General features: G+C 37.1%; 1 protein-coding gene across 1 annotated transcript in view; it reads left to right on the forward strand.

Annotated features, from left to right (window-relative positions):
• Positions 1-16,974, forward strand: part of Ap3b1 (adaptor related protein complex 3 subunit beta 1) — a 194,350-nt gene that overhangs the window by 49,645 nt on the left and 127,731 nt on the right. Inside the window, exon 7 of the mRNA XM_048455947.3 lies at positions 6,269-6,451. Within this exon, the coding sequence (XP_048311904.3) occupies positions 6,269-6,451 (183 nt within the window). The remainder of the gene's footprint in view (positions 1-6,268; positions 6,452-16,974) is intronic.

Consider the following 16,974-nt stretch of genomic DNA (forward strand, 5'->3'; position numbering starts at 1 on the left):
TGTCTAGTTGCCTTGTCTAGGTAGCATATATAGATACTTTTTGACTTTTAACTAAATCTGACCGTAACTGCCTTCTGATTGGAATAATTCATTTACTTACACTTAGTGCTAGGTTAATTGAGTTAACTGAGTTTTAGCTGCCTTTTCTCTTGTTTATCAGTCCTGTGATTTTTCATTCCTCCTTTCCTGCTTGTTTGCACTAAGTGCGTCTTTAGTAAATACTTAATGTCTCGTCTTTCTTCACTGCTTGTCTTGACATTATCATTATGCTGTCAACGTTATACATGACAGTTACTGGATTCCATTCCTAAGCCCTCTAAACCTCTTCAGTACAGAGTATATTAGAAATCTTCATTGTATTTTTCTATGCATAGTTGATATATAGGAGGGATCAAATATAGACAAACTCACTATATTAACTGAGAAAAATCATGCTTTTTGTCTTCTGTATGACAGGCATGTTGTTTGCTTCGGGGATCCGAATATAAAGCCTGTTATCAATATTCAGATAACTTAATTGTCGTTTTAAATGTACTTCTTTTCTTTTATCAATAGGACATTTGCTAAATACTATGGAGAATTGTGAGATTTAGAAGAGTTCCCTGAATTTGCACGTAGTTTACCATTATTTCTGCTCCATGAAAAATTTAAAGAAATTTGAAGGTACCTGGATGTAGTGGCCACACCTTTAATTCCAGCACTAGGCAGGTTGAGGCAGGTGAATCTCTATGAGTTCAGCGTCAGCTTGGCCCACGGTGGTCAGTCCCCTGACAGCTGCATCATGTTAACAAAACAACCCGGGGAGGCGGGGAAGGGGTTTGGAGGCTGTGCTGTGGGAAACTTCCATAAGTGCACACATCTCTCTAGATAGAATGTTTGTTGCTTCCCCCTAGCCTTTTGTTGTTGTGCTGTGTTGTTTCATTGAAACAAGGTCCTTGGTTCCTTGACTGGCCCCAGACTTGCTCTGTAGATCAGGCTAGCCCTGAACTTGCTGCAACCCCCCTGTCTTGCACTTCTGATCCTCTTCCTTCCCTCTCCCACGTCTGGGATCACACCACAACAGCTAGGCTGGATCTGACTATCATGGGTCTGAACTACAGTTTTAGGTATTAGAATCAAATTTGGTTTATGTTCCATTATGTCTTTGTCAGGTTTATAGCTTCTAATTCATGAAGTTGTTTTGACTTTAAATAGCTATTATATACAAAATCTCCTCCTGTCTCTACAGCACAAGGTGTTAAAACTATTCTGACTGAGAAGAAGATGACTCCAAGGAGTGTAATGGACATCATTTCTTGTAGATTCGAGTGCCCGCTTTTGATCCTGATCATTTATTTTCAAAATAAGGGAAAAAGCATTTAATACATATCTTTAGTAGAATTTAATGGTTAGTTCTTACATTATTTATTATATTATTAGTGATAGTAGCTTGCTATCTGATACTATTGGAAGGGGGAGTCTTTTTTTCTCCATAGTCACTGTTCTCAGGGAGACTTTTCTGGGGTTTGGGACATTATTTTAACAGCTGGGTTTTCTTTCCCACTTTGGTTTTAGAGACAAGATCTCTTGTTGTCCTGAGCTCACCAAGTACCTAGGTTGACTGGCTGGGGAGCCCAAGGGATCCTTCTGTCTCGACCTTCCCACCCTGGGATTGCAGACATGTGCTACTGCGCATAACTGTCCTTCCCACCCCTGGAATTAGTCATGTCCACTGTGCATGGGTGTTTATGACAGCTTTGGGATTGAATCCAGGTCCCTCTGCTCACAAGGCAAGCATCTTACTGAGTGGACTAAATCTTCAGCCTGATTCTTCTTCTTCTTCTTTTTTATTTTTTTATCTTATTTGTTGAGGATTTAGATTAAGGGGTTGAATTCAGCTTTTTCTAGGTATCATTAACTTGCCTAACCAGTATTTAAGTATTAAGTAGTCTTTTAAGAATATTTATTGATTATTTCTCTTTTGTGTGATTATATTCTACTGTGGAAAGGTTAAAAATATATTCTTATATCTTTATATTATATCTGTCTCTATGTATATATATATAGCTATATAAACATATATATCTATTATATCTTATAAACATATAGTCTATCTATCCATATATTTTATATATTCTTATGTCTACTTTCATTAACTTGTTGTATTGGCTCTGTGTAATACTCATTGAGAGAAGACAGGTACATTGTCCCCATACTTAATAATGTTAACATCAACACTAAAATTAATGAAGAATCATAGACACCCCTCCCAAAGATAAACTGTGAATGCATTTGTGAGATTTGTTGGGGAGAAGGGGTTTGTGGGGTGGGAGGACAATGGGGAGTGTTTTCTCAGAGCACAGTATATATGTATGCAATTGTGAAAGAATATATTTTTTAAAAAATAAATAAAGAATCACAAATTACATACATTTAAAATTTTTCTAATCAAATGACATGATCTAATTATTTTCACATTTTGAGAAATTTATTCACTGGCACAGTATGGGGACCATTATAATTATGGTTTTTTTATGTTACTGAAAGTTCGGTTTGTAAAAAATGTCAGTATATTTAAACTTGTTTATTTAAGCTCTGTTGATTTGGGGAGGTACCGTCTGTTGCTTTTCTTAGCCTAGGGAGGGTATTTTAAAATTTAAATCTCTAAGGTCTTTTAGTGTGTGAGAAGCATATGGTTCAACAAGACAAGTGTGCAGTTTTTCCCTAAAAAGAAATCACTTTGGATTCAGGCACACGATTCTGGTAACAGCCGGTCAAGCATGGTAGTGTCATTTAGGTAACTATTGTTTGACGGTGTCTCTGTGCTTATAAAGAGATTTAGAAAGCTTACACGTGCAGTAGGTGGAATTAGAAGGTAATACTTTTCCTGTGTTTTTGTCATTCCTGTCAGTGGTTACAGTATCTGTTAGTGTGATTTTTGTTATATCTTTCTGGATTTACACCACTTTATCTGCCTTGTGTGTTTAGCACAATATACTTTACCATAAATCTTTCCAAATGTTCAATTATAAATACATTCTTAAATCTATAACACTTGTTTATTTTTCTTTGAAATGTAGAAATTCATATTTGTTAAGCATTAAAAACATGAAACCAGATATTTAGAATGCCTCAAGGCATGGTAGTACTTATTTCTTGTGTTTTTTTTTTGTTTGTTTGTTTGTTTCAAGTTAATTTGAAAGAAATCGTATTAATGGAGATTAGATTTCTCAGGAAGATAAATTACATTAATGCTTTCTGAAAAGATGAGTTGTTTATGTATTTTTGATGACTCAAAGTTTTCTTAATTTTAGCTGTAGATTACTTTTGGATGAATAGGTTGATAGTTCATAGCTAAATTGTAGGAGTAAGATAGCATTTTCTAAGTTATTGATTCAATGCTGGTAAAAGCCTCGCTGTTCTGGGGAAAAAAGAAAAGCCCACCCCCGAGTTTGTGCAGATGTTTTATTGTGATAGATCTATTATCCAGCTATTAGAAGATAAATGACTGATCTTTCCTATTTTCCATGCCTCAAGAAAATTGAAATAAGAAGGGGAATATCATTTGGGCTGTATGATTAGAGCAGGTTGGATGGCCATTAATTTAAGGGAAGAAAATCTTGGCAGCATTGGCTAACTTACACCATCTTATCAATCAAACTGTGATGCACTTCTTGTGATGACCCAGCACTCAGATTTTTGTAACGTTAATTAGAATTCATGACAAAATAGATGCAAGGAAACGTTTTGTACCCTTCATAATTTTATAGAAAATTTATTGTTATTAGAGGAACCATTTGCTTAGTGTGATTTTTTTCATTACCAGCTTGTCAACTAGCATAGATAATCTAGAGAAAATATGAACTCCATAGATGGGATGTCACTTTTGTTGATGGCTCATGTAGTTTACCTTGGAGCACAGCTAATGGCTGAAGTTCATAGCAACAGCACAGAAAAACGTGGCAACCAAGGGGAGATAAATGAACCACGTTTATTGCTTTAATATAAAAAATACATAAATGGAAAGCTGTGTTTGGATTTGATGAGCTCATTGCGGTTTTGTTGGCTTGATTTATTCCCACTGTGTGAAGAGCTGCTATTGACACAGTGAGATGGAAATTAACTGTTTGTTTTTTGGAAACCAATATTTTTGGTTTTGAAATCTGATTAGATCATTTTATTTTAATTCTGAATGTTTTATGGATATTGAACATTTAATAGACCTAAATGATCAATTCTTCTGCTGGTGTTTATCAAAATCTCAGATTGTTGAAAACAAACAAACAACACAATGAAGTGATTGGAATGACCAGTGGTATTTTGTGATGATGCTCTTTTCACATCCTTCCTGTCTTTAGTGTTTCCTTGAGCCTTGTTTGTACCTAAATGATGATTTTCCTTCTTTCCTGGGATTCCTTGGGTGTTTTAGGATGTTTTAGTGCCCTACAGTTACATGCTTGCTGTTGTGGCTTGATAAATTTAATGTCCTGCAGCAGCTGACTTTCCATTGCATTGTTTGATGTCTAATCACTTGAAATAAAATACTTTCTGGGTTTTAAAAAATATTGATTTTATATGGCATTTAAAAAATGAAAATGAGTTCAGTTTCATAGATTAGTCTAAGAAATACCTCATTTTTGTAGTTTACTATTATAGCAGTTATTATATATTGTGATAGTAATTGTTGATTTGTATATAAAATATATATACATGTTTATAACTAATAAATAATAATTTATTCTATAGTTGATGTTCTAAACTTGGTTAATTTAAGATATTTTTAATTTGTTAATTTTAATCTCATAATCACAGGTTGTAAGTTGCTGCAAATATATTTGAAGAGTAATTGATGCAGTACATATCAAAATGTGGCATTGAAAACATGCATTTAACTTGCTTTCCATATCAATAGCAAATAAGAAACTAGATGTATAATACATTTTTATTTAGCTCACACAAATAATCAATTCTTTGCTTTTTCGATTGAGGTGAATACATGCTGGGACCAGCAGGCACCAGTACATGGGTTGGGCTGGAGTCAATAAATGCGGCTTCACGTTTATACTGATTGGTAATTCATAAAATCCCCGCAGGACTTGCAACTTGTTTAGCATAATAGCAAGTCTATATTCTGAGCTGTTTTCTTTCAATTGTGTTGTTGGTTGCATATTAATAAAGTAAATGGTAACCAAGTAGAGGGACAAACACTTGAAATATGAATATCATTGTAGCTAATATTTCTCAAAAAGTACCAATTCAATAAGTTATATTTCTATTTAATTGTTTATTTTTAGTCATTGGGGAAATTTTAGATACTAAAAGGAAGATCCCTAGTGTTTAGAAGAATATTTTAATTTGTTTTTTTCAAAACCGTATTACAGTTGGCTAACTGTATGTATATATGGTATACATTTAGAAGAATCTGTATATTAAATATTCTGCTTGCCTTGTACCTTTATACTGAAGGAACCTTAGTTTCACCCAAGATTTGTAAGAGCATGACTATTCAAAAGTCTACATTTGTGATTTCATTAATTGGCCTGGGGGAAGCTGCCCCCTTTTGGCAATACATTATTCTGATTTTTATGCATGATATACTAGTATTTCAGTTACTGTGTTGTCTTTGAAAATAAATTATATTGGTAAAACAAATGGACTAAAATGTGTGCTATTTGGAGGTGTTTTTGCAGTGAGCACTAAGCTCTTCGTGTAAATGCTGACTCACTGCTCTCCTCACTTTAGACTGACAGTGGGGTCTTTGTTATTGTCTCTGATCTCTTTCTGAATGTTGCTACCAGCCAAGAAAGCACCTTTACGATTTAAGTTTGGGAGGTTGTGGCCCACATTTTTAATCCCAGCACTTGGGAGGGAGAGGCAGATGAGTCTCTGTGAGTTTGAGGCCAGCCTGGTCTACAAAGCAGGTTCCAGGACAACCAGAACTGTTACACAAAGAAACCCTCTCTCCAAAAACCAAACAACAACAACAAAGCAAACAAACAAAATCCCAAAACTGAATTACTAATATTAAACACATTTACAAGCAATTATTAGAATTTAACCCGATAAAATAAAGTAAACTGAATTTATCTCTCTTCAGAAGATTTGTTTTCCATACTAAACAGGTCTTAACAGTATTATTCAAGAAAATGGTACTTTTTTTTATTACTTGGTTTAACTGAATGACTAAAGCATTCCGTATGGTCCTGACATGACTATGCTAGTGGAATACCCAGTAGGATCTTGGATGAATTGTATGTATTTCAATGAATCACTGTTTCTTTCTTCTCAGCTGGTAGCTGGCAGTGTGGTGATGGCTTTTGAAGAAGTGTGCCCGGATAGAATCGATCTGATCCACAGGAATTACCGCAAGCTTTGTAACCTACTGGTAGATGTCGAGGAGTGGGGGCAAGTTGTCATAATCCACATGCTAACTCGGTACGCCCGGACTCAGTTCGTCAGTCCTTGGAGAGAGGTGAGTGCTGACTGGCCTCCTGCCTACGATGTGTGCTAAGGGAGCAGGCTAACTTTGAAGACCGTGCAGCCAGAGCAGAGCAGCGAAGGAGTAGAGCTCCGTTCTCGGGAGAACTCACTTTGCTCGTTGTCAGTCGCTTTGACACAGCCGACTCCTGTTTAAAGGTGTGCTGTGTAACACCTTTCGTGTGATACCTGACGAAAGGTACCTGTTGAGGGTTCATGTGGCATTACCAAGTTCAGGGCTTTTTTTATTATTTGTTGTTGATTTTACATTTTTTAGTCCCATTTCTCTTATGTACCAGTTTGCTAAAGTAAGTAATGTGACTCTGTACCATAAGTTTACACGTTGAGTGGCTGATTTCTCGACTTTATACATAAAATACTGTTGAACTTTTACACTTCTTTCCTCCAGTTTTATACTTCTAAAGTATGTTTATGCACTTTTACTTAAAGTGTGTGAAACCAGTAGTTCAGTATTCTGTGAAATTAACTTAGTTTCTTTAGCAAATTAATATTAGACATTTATCATATTCTTTACAAGGAGACTTAGGATTTTTTAATTGTATTACATAGTTTGTAATAGAGCTCACTCACTGTTTCTTTGCAGAATCGTATGCAAATTTTAAACTTGTATAAGGACATTCTGAACGCAAAGTCATCTTTTAACATCTGATTTTTGTTTGTTTGCTTGCTTTTTGTTTTGTTTTGTTTTTTGATACAGGGTTTCACTGTATTTTTGGAGCCTGTCCTGGAACTAGCTCTTGTAGACCAGACTGGCCTCAAACTTACAGAGATCTCCCTGCCTCCCGAGTGCTGGGGTTAAAGGTGTGTTCCACCATTGCCTGGCTTGACATTTTATTTTTAATGCAATATTTTTTATATTTCTGTGTCTGTATGCATGTGTGTATACATGTGTGTGCACATTTGCGTATGTGTTCATGTATGTGCATACATGTTCATGACTGCTTGAGTGTGTACATGTACATGTGTGTATATGTAGCACGTGCATGTGTGTTTTTACAGTGTACTTGTATGTTTGCATGTGTATGTGCACAAATGTGTATGTATGTGTTTTCACAATGTGTGTGCATGTGTGTGGGGGGGGCATTGAGTAGTTCAGAAGAGGTTGTGGATCCCCTAGAATTGAAGTTACAGGTAAGACACCCTGTTTAGGTGCAGGGAACCAGACTCAGCTCCCCTGGAATAGCAGCAGCAGGCAGCCTTAACCCATGAGGCATCTCTCAAGCCCCAATATTACAAACTTGAAAAATCAGTTGTGAGCGTTACCTGACTAATTATATAGCATTTAGAACATCTTGCTTTTTAAAACTAAAAATAGTATTAATGTGAGAGAAAAATGTTAGTGAAGTTCCATAAATGTGGGAATATTCTCATAATAGATTTTTATAAGACATTTCATAAATTTTTTTACATTGACTTGCTTTTTACTATTAAAGATATTTAAAACATTTTTATGTGTTTTTATCTCCTTGAATGCTACATGTCTGTTTGTTTTTTTCTTTCTTTCTGATTGCTTTGGGCAACATTGTATCTTGAACCTTGGACTTGCACAGGCGGAAAATGAGTCTACCATTTAACTATATCCTCCTAGCGCTTTTTATGCTTGAAGTTTTACATTTTTTTGGAGACAAGGTCTCTTTGCGAAGCCCTTTAACTTTATTGTAAGTAAAGTTGTTGCATTTTTTACAATATATTTTTAGAAAGTAACTTAAGCTATTTATGACTCAGATCAACGGACTTTTGCTACTAGTATACATTTCTATCTTATAAAATTAATTTGATTTATTATTGACCAGAGTTCAGTTTGAAAGACTGTTTTACTAAATGAAGCAGTGTGTGCATGATGACAATCCCACAGCCACTGGATGCCAGTGTCAGCAACTGTGTGTCCTGTTTGTTCCACCAGCCCCTGTCAGGGAGTTGATTGGGCATGAGCAGAGAGTTCATGTTGGAGTTTTTTACCGCTGTTTTCATATTATTCACCCCAGCACTTGTGCACAAATGACCTTTTGTCTTGTTAGCAGATAGAAACTGGAGCTGAGTATACATGAATCTTCTAAAAATCTGTAACTAAGTATTAAAACGAGTTTTGTAGTTCATCATTCACTCTTGGGGTTTTATTTCATCTTTTTTATATGAAATTAGTAAAACCATTAAATTCTATAATTACATGTGTATTTCTGCTTTTGTAATATACTTGAAGAGAAAGGGGCTGTATTTTGTGAATGTGTGTGTGGGTGTTTTGCATGTTAGTTCCCTGAACATTAGTTCCTGTGAGAAGGTGGTCTTATTACTGTCTCAGCGTGCTAGAGTTGAACTTTGCTGATTGTTTCCTTGCCACTCATCCATCTGATCATGGCGTCATCGTAGACCCTGTGATTTCCAGACTGGTACAGGGCTTTTCAGATGTGCCGGGCAGGGTGGGGGTGGGTGGAGTATGCTGGATGCAGTGTGGGTGGGTGTGCTGTGGGTGGGTGTGTTGTGGGTGGGTGGGTGTGGCTGTGCGAGGACTAGGGTGTTGGAACTGAGGGTTTGACAGAAAAAGTGTTTTCCTTCTTGGTACAGTTTGCTTTGATTTCCTTTGAGACATAATGCACTGCCTTAAAGGAAAGAAGGTAAGGAAATCATTTAGACAGAGTTGTAAATTTTCGTTAGTTTGAGTGATAGTCCTTTTTTTTAAGTTACAGAAGTACTTTTAGTGTAGTGTAAAATATAAAAATAATGTTTTTTTGTTTTTTCATATTAACCTCTTGTTGATCTTTGAGAGGCAATTGTTGGTAACTATTTAATTTCAGTTATAGTAGGAGTTACAGTTTTACTATGGATAAACATCTAACTTTACTTGTTAATGTAACATGTTGTCAGTTTACCTAGACCCATGGAAAAATGACTCTTTCCTTCAGCTCTAGTTGCATGTCTTGTTTAGCCCAGCATACTCAGAATATTAGGGTTGCATCTTGTGTTTTCTTAATAGTTTGCAAATAACCTTTGGGAGAAAAAGATGTAGTCAGTTCTTGCTGTAGTTTCAGAACTAGCAGTCATGATGTGGCTCCCTGTACAAAAGTGCTCTTTGAGTGTGTCAAGACTTGAGTCATGTCCATACCACACTCCTTTCTTTAACCTGCTGCAGATACATCGAGTGAGAAGCTCAGGTATTTGTGCTCCTGCAGGATTTTGATTTAGTTTAAAGGTTGCTAGACTAATGGCTCGGTGGCTAAGTGGTTAAGAGGACTCATTCCTAGCGTGTTTGGTGGCTCATAACTGCCCAGAATTCCAGCTCCAGGGGGATCCAATTCAGGCACCTGTACTCACGTGCCTTTTTCCACACGCAGACACACACTCCCACACATAGTTAAAAATAAAAGTACATTGTAAAACTTAACACCCATAAACACAGTTTAGTCACTGTTGAAAGAAACTGAGACATTTGCAGCTCTGTATCTGCTTTCTATTTCAGAAACTGTTTTAAATGCTTCATTCATTCATTCATTCATTCATTCATGGTTTTCCGAGACAGGGTTTCTCTGTAGCTTTGGAGCCTGTCCTGGAACTTGCTTTGTAGACCAGGCTGGCCTCAAACTCACAGAGATCTACCTGTCTCTGCCTCCTGAGTGCTGGGATTAAAGGCCTGCGCCACCACCGCCCAGTGTTTTAAATGTTTTTATAGTTAGTTTGTTTTTTTTAAATAATAACTAAGGTTATAATAGAGCAGAGTAACACAGTAGAGCAGTAGTACTTCAGATGAGTACTGAGTAGTGACTGGTCTTCTTGGAATCGTGGAGAAAGAATGCTGTGTTTGTGTACCTCATTTGCTTTCATCCATAGGCCGTAATCATTCCCATAAATGCTGTGCAAATACAGCTGCTCCATAAATCAAGGGCGGCATTTTACTTTTAAGGAAAAAGTGTCACCAAATTAACATATCAACTTAGAAGTTATATCAGAGATTTTGGTTTCCCTTTCGTATTAAGAGAAATTGTGAAGAATAGTACTCTAGTCATTTGCTGTACTTTCTTGTGTAGTGACTAAGTTCCATGGCTGTGGTGTCCAACCACAGCAAGAGAAAGTAACTAAGCAGAAGTTGGTACTAGGGAGTAGACAGACCCTGACCAAACTTAGGGAAGAAAGTTTATTTTGGGCTAATGGTTTTCCCAAGATTAGACTTCATGACCATCATAGCAGGGGGCATGGCAACAGGCAGGCTTGGTGCTTGAGACACAGGCACAGGACAAGAGCTAACTGTGAATGGCATGGGTTTTTTGTAACCTCAGAGCCCATCCCCATTGACACACCTGCTCCAACAAGGGCCACACCTCCTAATCTTTCCCAAAAGGTGTCACCAACTGGGGACCAAGATTTCAAACATATGGGCCATTTTCATTCAAACCACCATGTTGGGCAGTCAGAATTTCATATCTACTTACAGACAAAGTTACTGAGGCGCTCAGGTTTTAGCAGTTCAGCAAAGCATGCTGTTTAGAACAGGTAGGCCTAGAAACAGTTATGCGATAGTCAGGACTCATTCTTCCCTTTATATTACATTACCTATTGACTTGAATGTCGCTTGTGTTTACTGTTTGTTGTTTCCTGTCAAAGCTAATCTCAGAGACCCTAGTCTGTGGTGCTCGATTTGGTGATATCTGTAATTAAATATGCTTTCCAAAGGAAAAAAAATACTGTTTTCCTTTGAACTGGAATGTGTGCATACACATGGTGCATGTATAGGCCAGAAAAACCACTGTTCAGACAACACCTGTTTCACTGAGATCCAATCTCTCACTGCACCTGGAGTGAGGCTGGCAACCGGTGAGCACATAAGGCTTTTTATATGGGTGTGGAGGATTCAGACTCAGGTCTTCATATTGGTACCACAAGTGCTGTTACCCACAGAGCTATTTCCAAAGCCCTCTCTTTATGTTAATATTCTTGAAGGGTAGTAAAATGTTAGCTTTTAGGAATTAAAAATTATTACAAGTAGTGTTTGTGATGAGTTGATGGGCATACTTTTGTCAGTCAGTTCTCAAATGAACACATCATATACAAATAAGCTTCCTTGGGGCAGAAGAGATTTTTAATTTAGTTTATTTGCATCATTATAGATCAGTATTTAGGCTGTTTATATGTAAATGTACGATTTGAGGAACAATTAAGTGTTGACAAAGTAGATTGCAGTCATATCAATTGCAGTGCATTTTCCATAATTTTTCTAACTGACATCTTTGATGATAAATAGTGGATGCCAAGTCAAAGCCGATTATACAGTGTACTAGGAATTCATGGGGCTGTCAGAGAGAAGACCGATTGACTTTAAATTTACATATTAATGAGAAGATTTGTTAAGAGAGTGCTTGACTATAGAAAATAACAGCATATTTATAGGGCACGACATTTTATAAATAAAGCTGATGCAGGAAAATGGAAATTAAACCTTTTAGGTTAATAAATTCAAGAGACTACTAAAATGCATATTTGCATTTTTATTTTCTTAAATTTACCTTACTCTTTGCAGTCTGTGTCGGCTGGTTTTCCATTCTAGGTCAAGTTTGTATAATTTTCAAGGATATGACATTATTTAAGCATTTTCTTTGTCATTGAAGCCTATTATGGAAGAGCATGTAAATCTCTTATATAAAATTGCGTTTATAAAAATAATGGATTTGAAAATAAGTTTATTTGTTTTGAAAATAAATATAAAAACAAAGTGAATGTTTAAGAGTTTAAGAGTGATTTAATACTCTAGTTTCTCTTCAGATCAAACAAATCTTCTTTTATGAGTTATTTAAAAATAAAATGAAATAAAAGCACAAGCAAACAAAAAACCAAGAAAGCTAAGCCCTGTTCTCTTATTATCTGTAAGCTGATATTGAATGAAACTGTTTGGTCCAGACAGGAATTCTTTTCATTTATAGATCCAGTTCTACTAAAATTGCTAGGAGATGGGAGATTTAGCAATTATCAAAACTGTTTACTTCGGTAAAAGTAAATATTCACCATAACCGTTTAGAATGTGAAGCCGGGAGTGACGTTATTGCAACATTTATCTATATCATGTGGGTAGTCGGGAGTGATTAATTTACTTTTGTCTTTCTCTGTATTTCTGTGCTTGAACTTATAGAACCTTGCATAGGCCTAAGGTTGGAGTTTTCTTTAAGTGTTGTTAGTATGTATATTTTACCAGAGGTTGTTAGAAAATAACTCATCAAAATGCAAGCTATATACATAAACATAGCATGTATGCATATTGCGTATGTGTGGTTCTTTTCAATAGGTTAAAAAAAACCAAATTTTGTAATTTTTTCTTTCCAGTGGACTATTAGTAGATTTTGCTTTTCTGTAGAATTATTAAAAATAAAATGCTGAGGATTTATTGTAGAATAGGGTTTTTTAATAAAAATGAAAGAAGTTTGTGTGTCAGCAGACAACTGTGACATGGGCTTGGTACGCAGTTTCTTGGGGACCCGTAGACCTGGGGCTGATAGTGAAGCCAGGGCTCTTCCCTCCCCCCCGGTTATGAAACATGGAGCTTGAGGGGCTCCCAGTCTTCTGTCCACTGCTTGTTCTGATTGAATGAACCGTGTAAGAGTCCTTTTCAAGTGTGTTTAATTCTATTCAAGTAGTATGTACTTGTCTTTAAACATCTCTTATTTAATATCTGACAGTTTTTGATTATATCCAGCTCCAACTCTCTGCTCCCTGTACTCTTTAAATTTAATAATGTTGCAAGGCTTATGAGAGATAGTTTTTCTTCTCCATACCTGAGTTCCTTCATGTTCTTTGTGTGTGATTCTGTGGTTGTAATTAAGTATTTGGTTTCGTTTTGTTTTGTTTGGGCCGTGGTTTCTCTGCGTAGCCCCAGCTGTCCTGAAACTTGCTGTGCACACCCTGCTGGCCTTGAACTCAGAGAGAGCCAGCCACCTTTGCCTCTCAAGTGCTAAAGACATATGCTACCTCGCCCAGATGATATAATTACTTTTAAAATTTCTAAATAAGGCACATTTTTGCTATTTCCTGACAGCAGTGAATTCTTAAATTTTGTTCATCAGCAAATATCTTTATTCTGTATTTTTATTTCTATATTTATTTGTTTATTTTTAGGTTTTTGAGACAGAGTTTCTCTGTGTAATCTGGCTGTCCTGGTACTCGATTTGTAGACCAGACTGATCTTAAACTCATAGAGATCCTACTGCCTCTACCTCCTAAGTACTGAGATTGAAGGCATGTGCCACTGTAGCACAAATAATAAAAACCCAGAGACAGATATTGGGTTCAAGCTGAAGATCAGAAAAGCAAAGCAGCCAAGCCACTAGAGAGATATTTTACCTCTACCAATGCTCAGACCAAATTGGCCATCCTCAGACTGCCTAGACTTCACTGTGTCTCCACCAAACCTCAGACTCCACACTCCAGTGAGCTCCTGTCTCTTCCCCTTTATGTTCCTCCCTCCACTCAGTCATTTTGCACTTGTCTTCACCTCCCTAGTGCTGGGATTAAAGGTCTGTGATTCCCAAACACTGGATTAAAGGTGGGAGTCACCAAAATCTGTTCCTAGTCGATTTTGTGTAGCCCAGAGTGGCCTTGAGCTCACAGAGATCCATCTGCTTCTGTCTCCCAACTACTGGGATTAAAGATGTGTGCCACTACTCCCTGGCCTTTAGTGGCTTATCTTTGCACTCTGATCTTCAGGCAAGCTTTATTTATTAAAACACAAATGAAATATCACTACACGCCACCCCATAGGTAGGTTTTTTTCTCTCATTTTTATGTAAGACTAGGGACTGGTATATATTTACTAAAGTCTCACGCCTCTACGTTTTACTCTTTCTATGGGCAAACTTCACTTATTTATTAATTTCCTTTTCTTTTCTTTCTTTGTTATTTTGTTTTTTGTTTGTTTGTTTGTTTTGGTGGCAGCTTCTAAGATTAAACCCAGTACCTCATACTTGGTGAGTAAGCACTTGATCACTGATCTGGCTGCATTTCCAGTCCTTTGCTATTTTTGTTTTGATACTAAGTGAAACTGGACTGGAACCTCTTACTATAGTTCAGGGTGTTCTTGAGTCTGAGACTGTCTGAACTCTGCCTTCCAAATAGAGACTGTAGTCATGCACCATGCTGAGTGCACCTTAGGTTTGAATGCATCTGATTCTTCTTCAGCGCCTTTGAGGGCTGGGTTTTTGGAACGGTTTGAGAGAGTTTGTGTAGCCAAGGCATTCTGTCTGGAAGTTCAGCTCCAGGTCAGATGCCTTTGTGTTTTTCCACATATCCCTCTGAGCCTCGCTGACCCCATACTTCATTACTTCTTCTTAGCTAGAGTTACATCATACGCCCTCTGAAAGCTCTCAACCATTGTAAAGGGCTGAGTGGCTAGAGGAGCCATGCCTGAGCAAACACATGGTTTCTTCTGAAACAACTTCTCAGCCTTTTAGGAAATCCATGAAGATCTATATAATGAGATTGGGTGCTGGAAACAGTAAAGTGTCTACCATATTCTTCACACCAATTTCATGCACTTTTGAGGAGATTGTAGTTTTGAAATAATATTTAAATTTTGACTTTTAATATATAAACACACACATGTACACACAGACTTATTAGATTAAGTAAAAACTAAAAGTTTTCTGAGAAAAATTTTCTGGATATCAAGGATATCTCAAATATTGAAATGGTTTATTTTGATTATGATGCAGTGTCCTCTAAAGATTTATTTTCTTTTATTTTGTGCGTGTGCATGCATGCATGTGTGTGTTTGGCTTGTGTGTATGTATGAATACTATAAATGAGCCTGGTGCCTGCAGAAGCCTGAATAGGGCATCAGATCCCCTGGAATGCCAGTCATGAGCTGAGTCCTCTCTCTACAAGAGCAGCGAGTGCTCTACCCACTGGGTCTCTCTCCAGCTCTACAGTGCAGTGTATTTTGATGTCTTAAGTAGGTATCTGGTCTGTGGACCAAAAAGTTGCACTGTAGGTTGGAAGTTCTTCATCTGTAGTACTTATTTGTTTTCTTCTAAGTTGCTGGGTCATTCCATTTTATAAGATTTGTTATGAAAACGATCACATTAAAAACAATAGTTCACAGTGACCTTCATAAGTGCTTGAAGACATTAATAGTGTATGAAGTAAGTTTTCTGAGTTTAATGTTCTGGGGAACAAGTGCCCTCCTCTTCTTTGGAAAAAAGATTTTATTTTCTTTTTAGTTATGTGTATTTATGTGTCTGTGTTGGGGTGTGAGCTTGTGGGTGCCGGGGCTTGTGGCAGCCAGAGGTGGTGTATATTTCGGGGCTGGGACTCTGGGTGGTTGTGAGTCTCTCAGATTGGAATCTGGGAAGTGAGCTCATGAGACATATCACTGAGTTCCCCCCCACACACTTTTCATTCGTTGGTGTTTCTGTTCACAAGCTCTTCTTTCAATTTCCTTATATTCTGTGCCTTTAGTGCTTTATGCTGCTTATTAGAAGCATAAGCTTATTTAATTTCCTGTTTGATATCTATACTGTACTATAAATTCTGGCTCTCAGAGATGGAAGTCCATATTTACCCCCAACTTTTTATGTAAAAAAATTAAAATGGAACCTGACATTAGCAAACATGGCTGGCTGATTAGGGAACTCCCAGGTCTGTCCTAGATAGAGATATGTGATAAAATGAAGTAAAAAACAAAATAAACTTTTTGAATGGGTTCAGGGACAGTGGCTCAGGGTGAAATTTTTTCCCTTTGGTAATCCTAGGATATCTCTGTTAAATAACTAGCTGATTATATGGCTTACAGAAGAGAGATCAGTGAGTAGCTTCATTTATTTATTGATTGATTGATTCATTCATTTATTTATTTACTTATTTATTGTTTTGGTTTTTTGAGACAGGGTTTCTCTGTATAATAGCCCTAGCTGTCCTGGAACTAGCTATTGTAGACCAGGCTGGCCTCAAACTCACAGAGATCCACCTGCCTCTACCTCCTGAGTGCTGGGATTAAAGGTGTGCACCACCACTGCCCGGCTCACCTAGCTTTCTTGATACTTGTTGAAGTAAGTGTAGACAGTGGTCACAGTGTCCCCAAGCACTTCTTATGTGTATCTTTGTCATTGAGGGTTGCCATTTCTTTACTTTTGTGATACAGATTCATGGAAAAGTCACACAGAGTTTTAATAATTGTCTATGTATCAGTGCCACAAATGTCTTTATACACGCATATCCGTTCTGTCCTGGTAATCAGAAAGTTGGCTTACTGATGCTTGGATCCTGGGTCTTGGGAACACAAGCTGTAACCTTTGCCTGTGGGCCACTAGGGCCACAGGTCTTTCTGGGTTTCCTTTGTTCCTTTTCTCTAGGTGTTGAATTGCTGGCCTTGACTTTCTATTGTGTGTGGCGCCCCCATTTCATCATTAGTTCCTCTCCAGAGGCATCCTAACAATCCTTCTGCTGGTATTCCTTCTGTTATTGTTCTCCTATTCTTTTTGTTTGTTTTGAGACAAGGTCTTAAGTTTGGTCCAGGCTGTCATTGAG

The sequence above is a fragment of the Myodes glareolus genome, chromosome 15 (genome assembly GCF_982192425.1).
Source record: "Myodes glareolus chromosome 15, mMyoGla1.1, whole genome shotgun sequence".
Classification (NCBI taxonomy): domain Eukaryota; kingdom Metazoa; phylum Chordata; class Mammalia; order Rodentia; family Cricetidae; genus Myodes; species Myodes glareolus.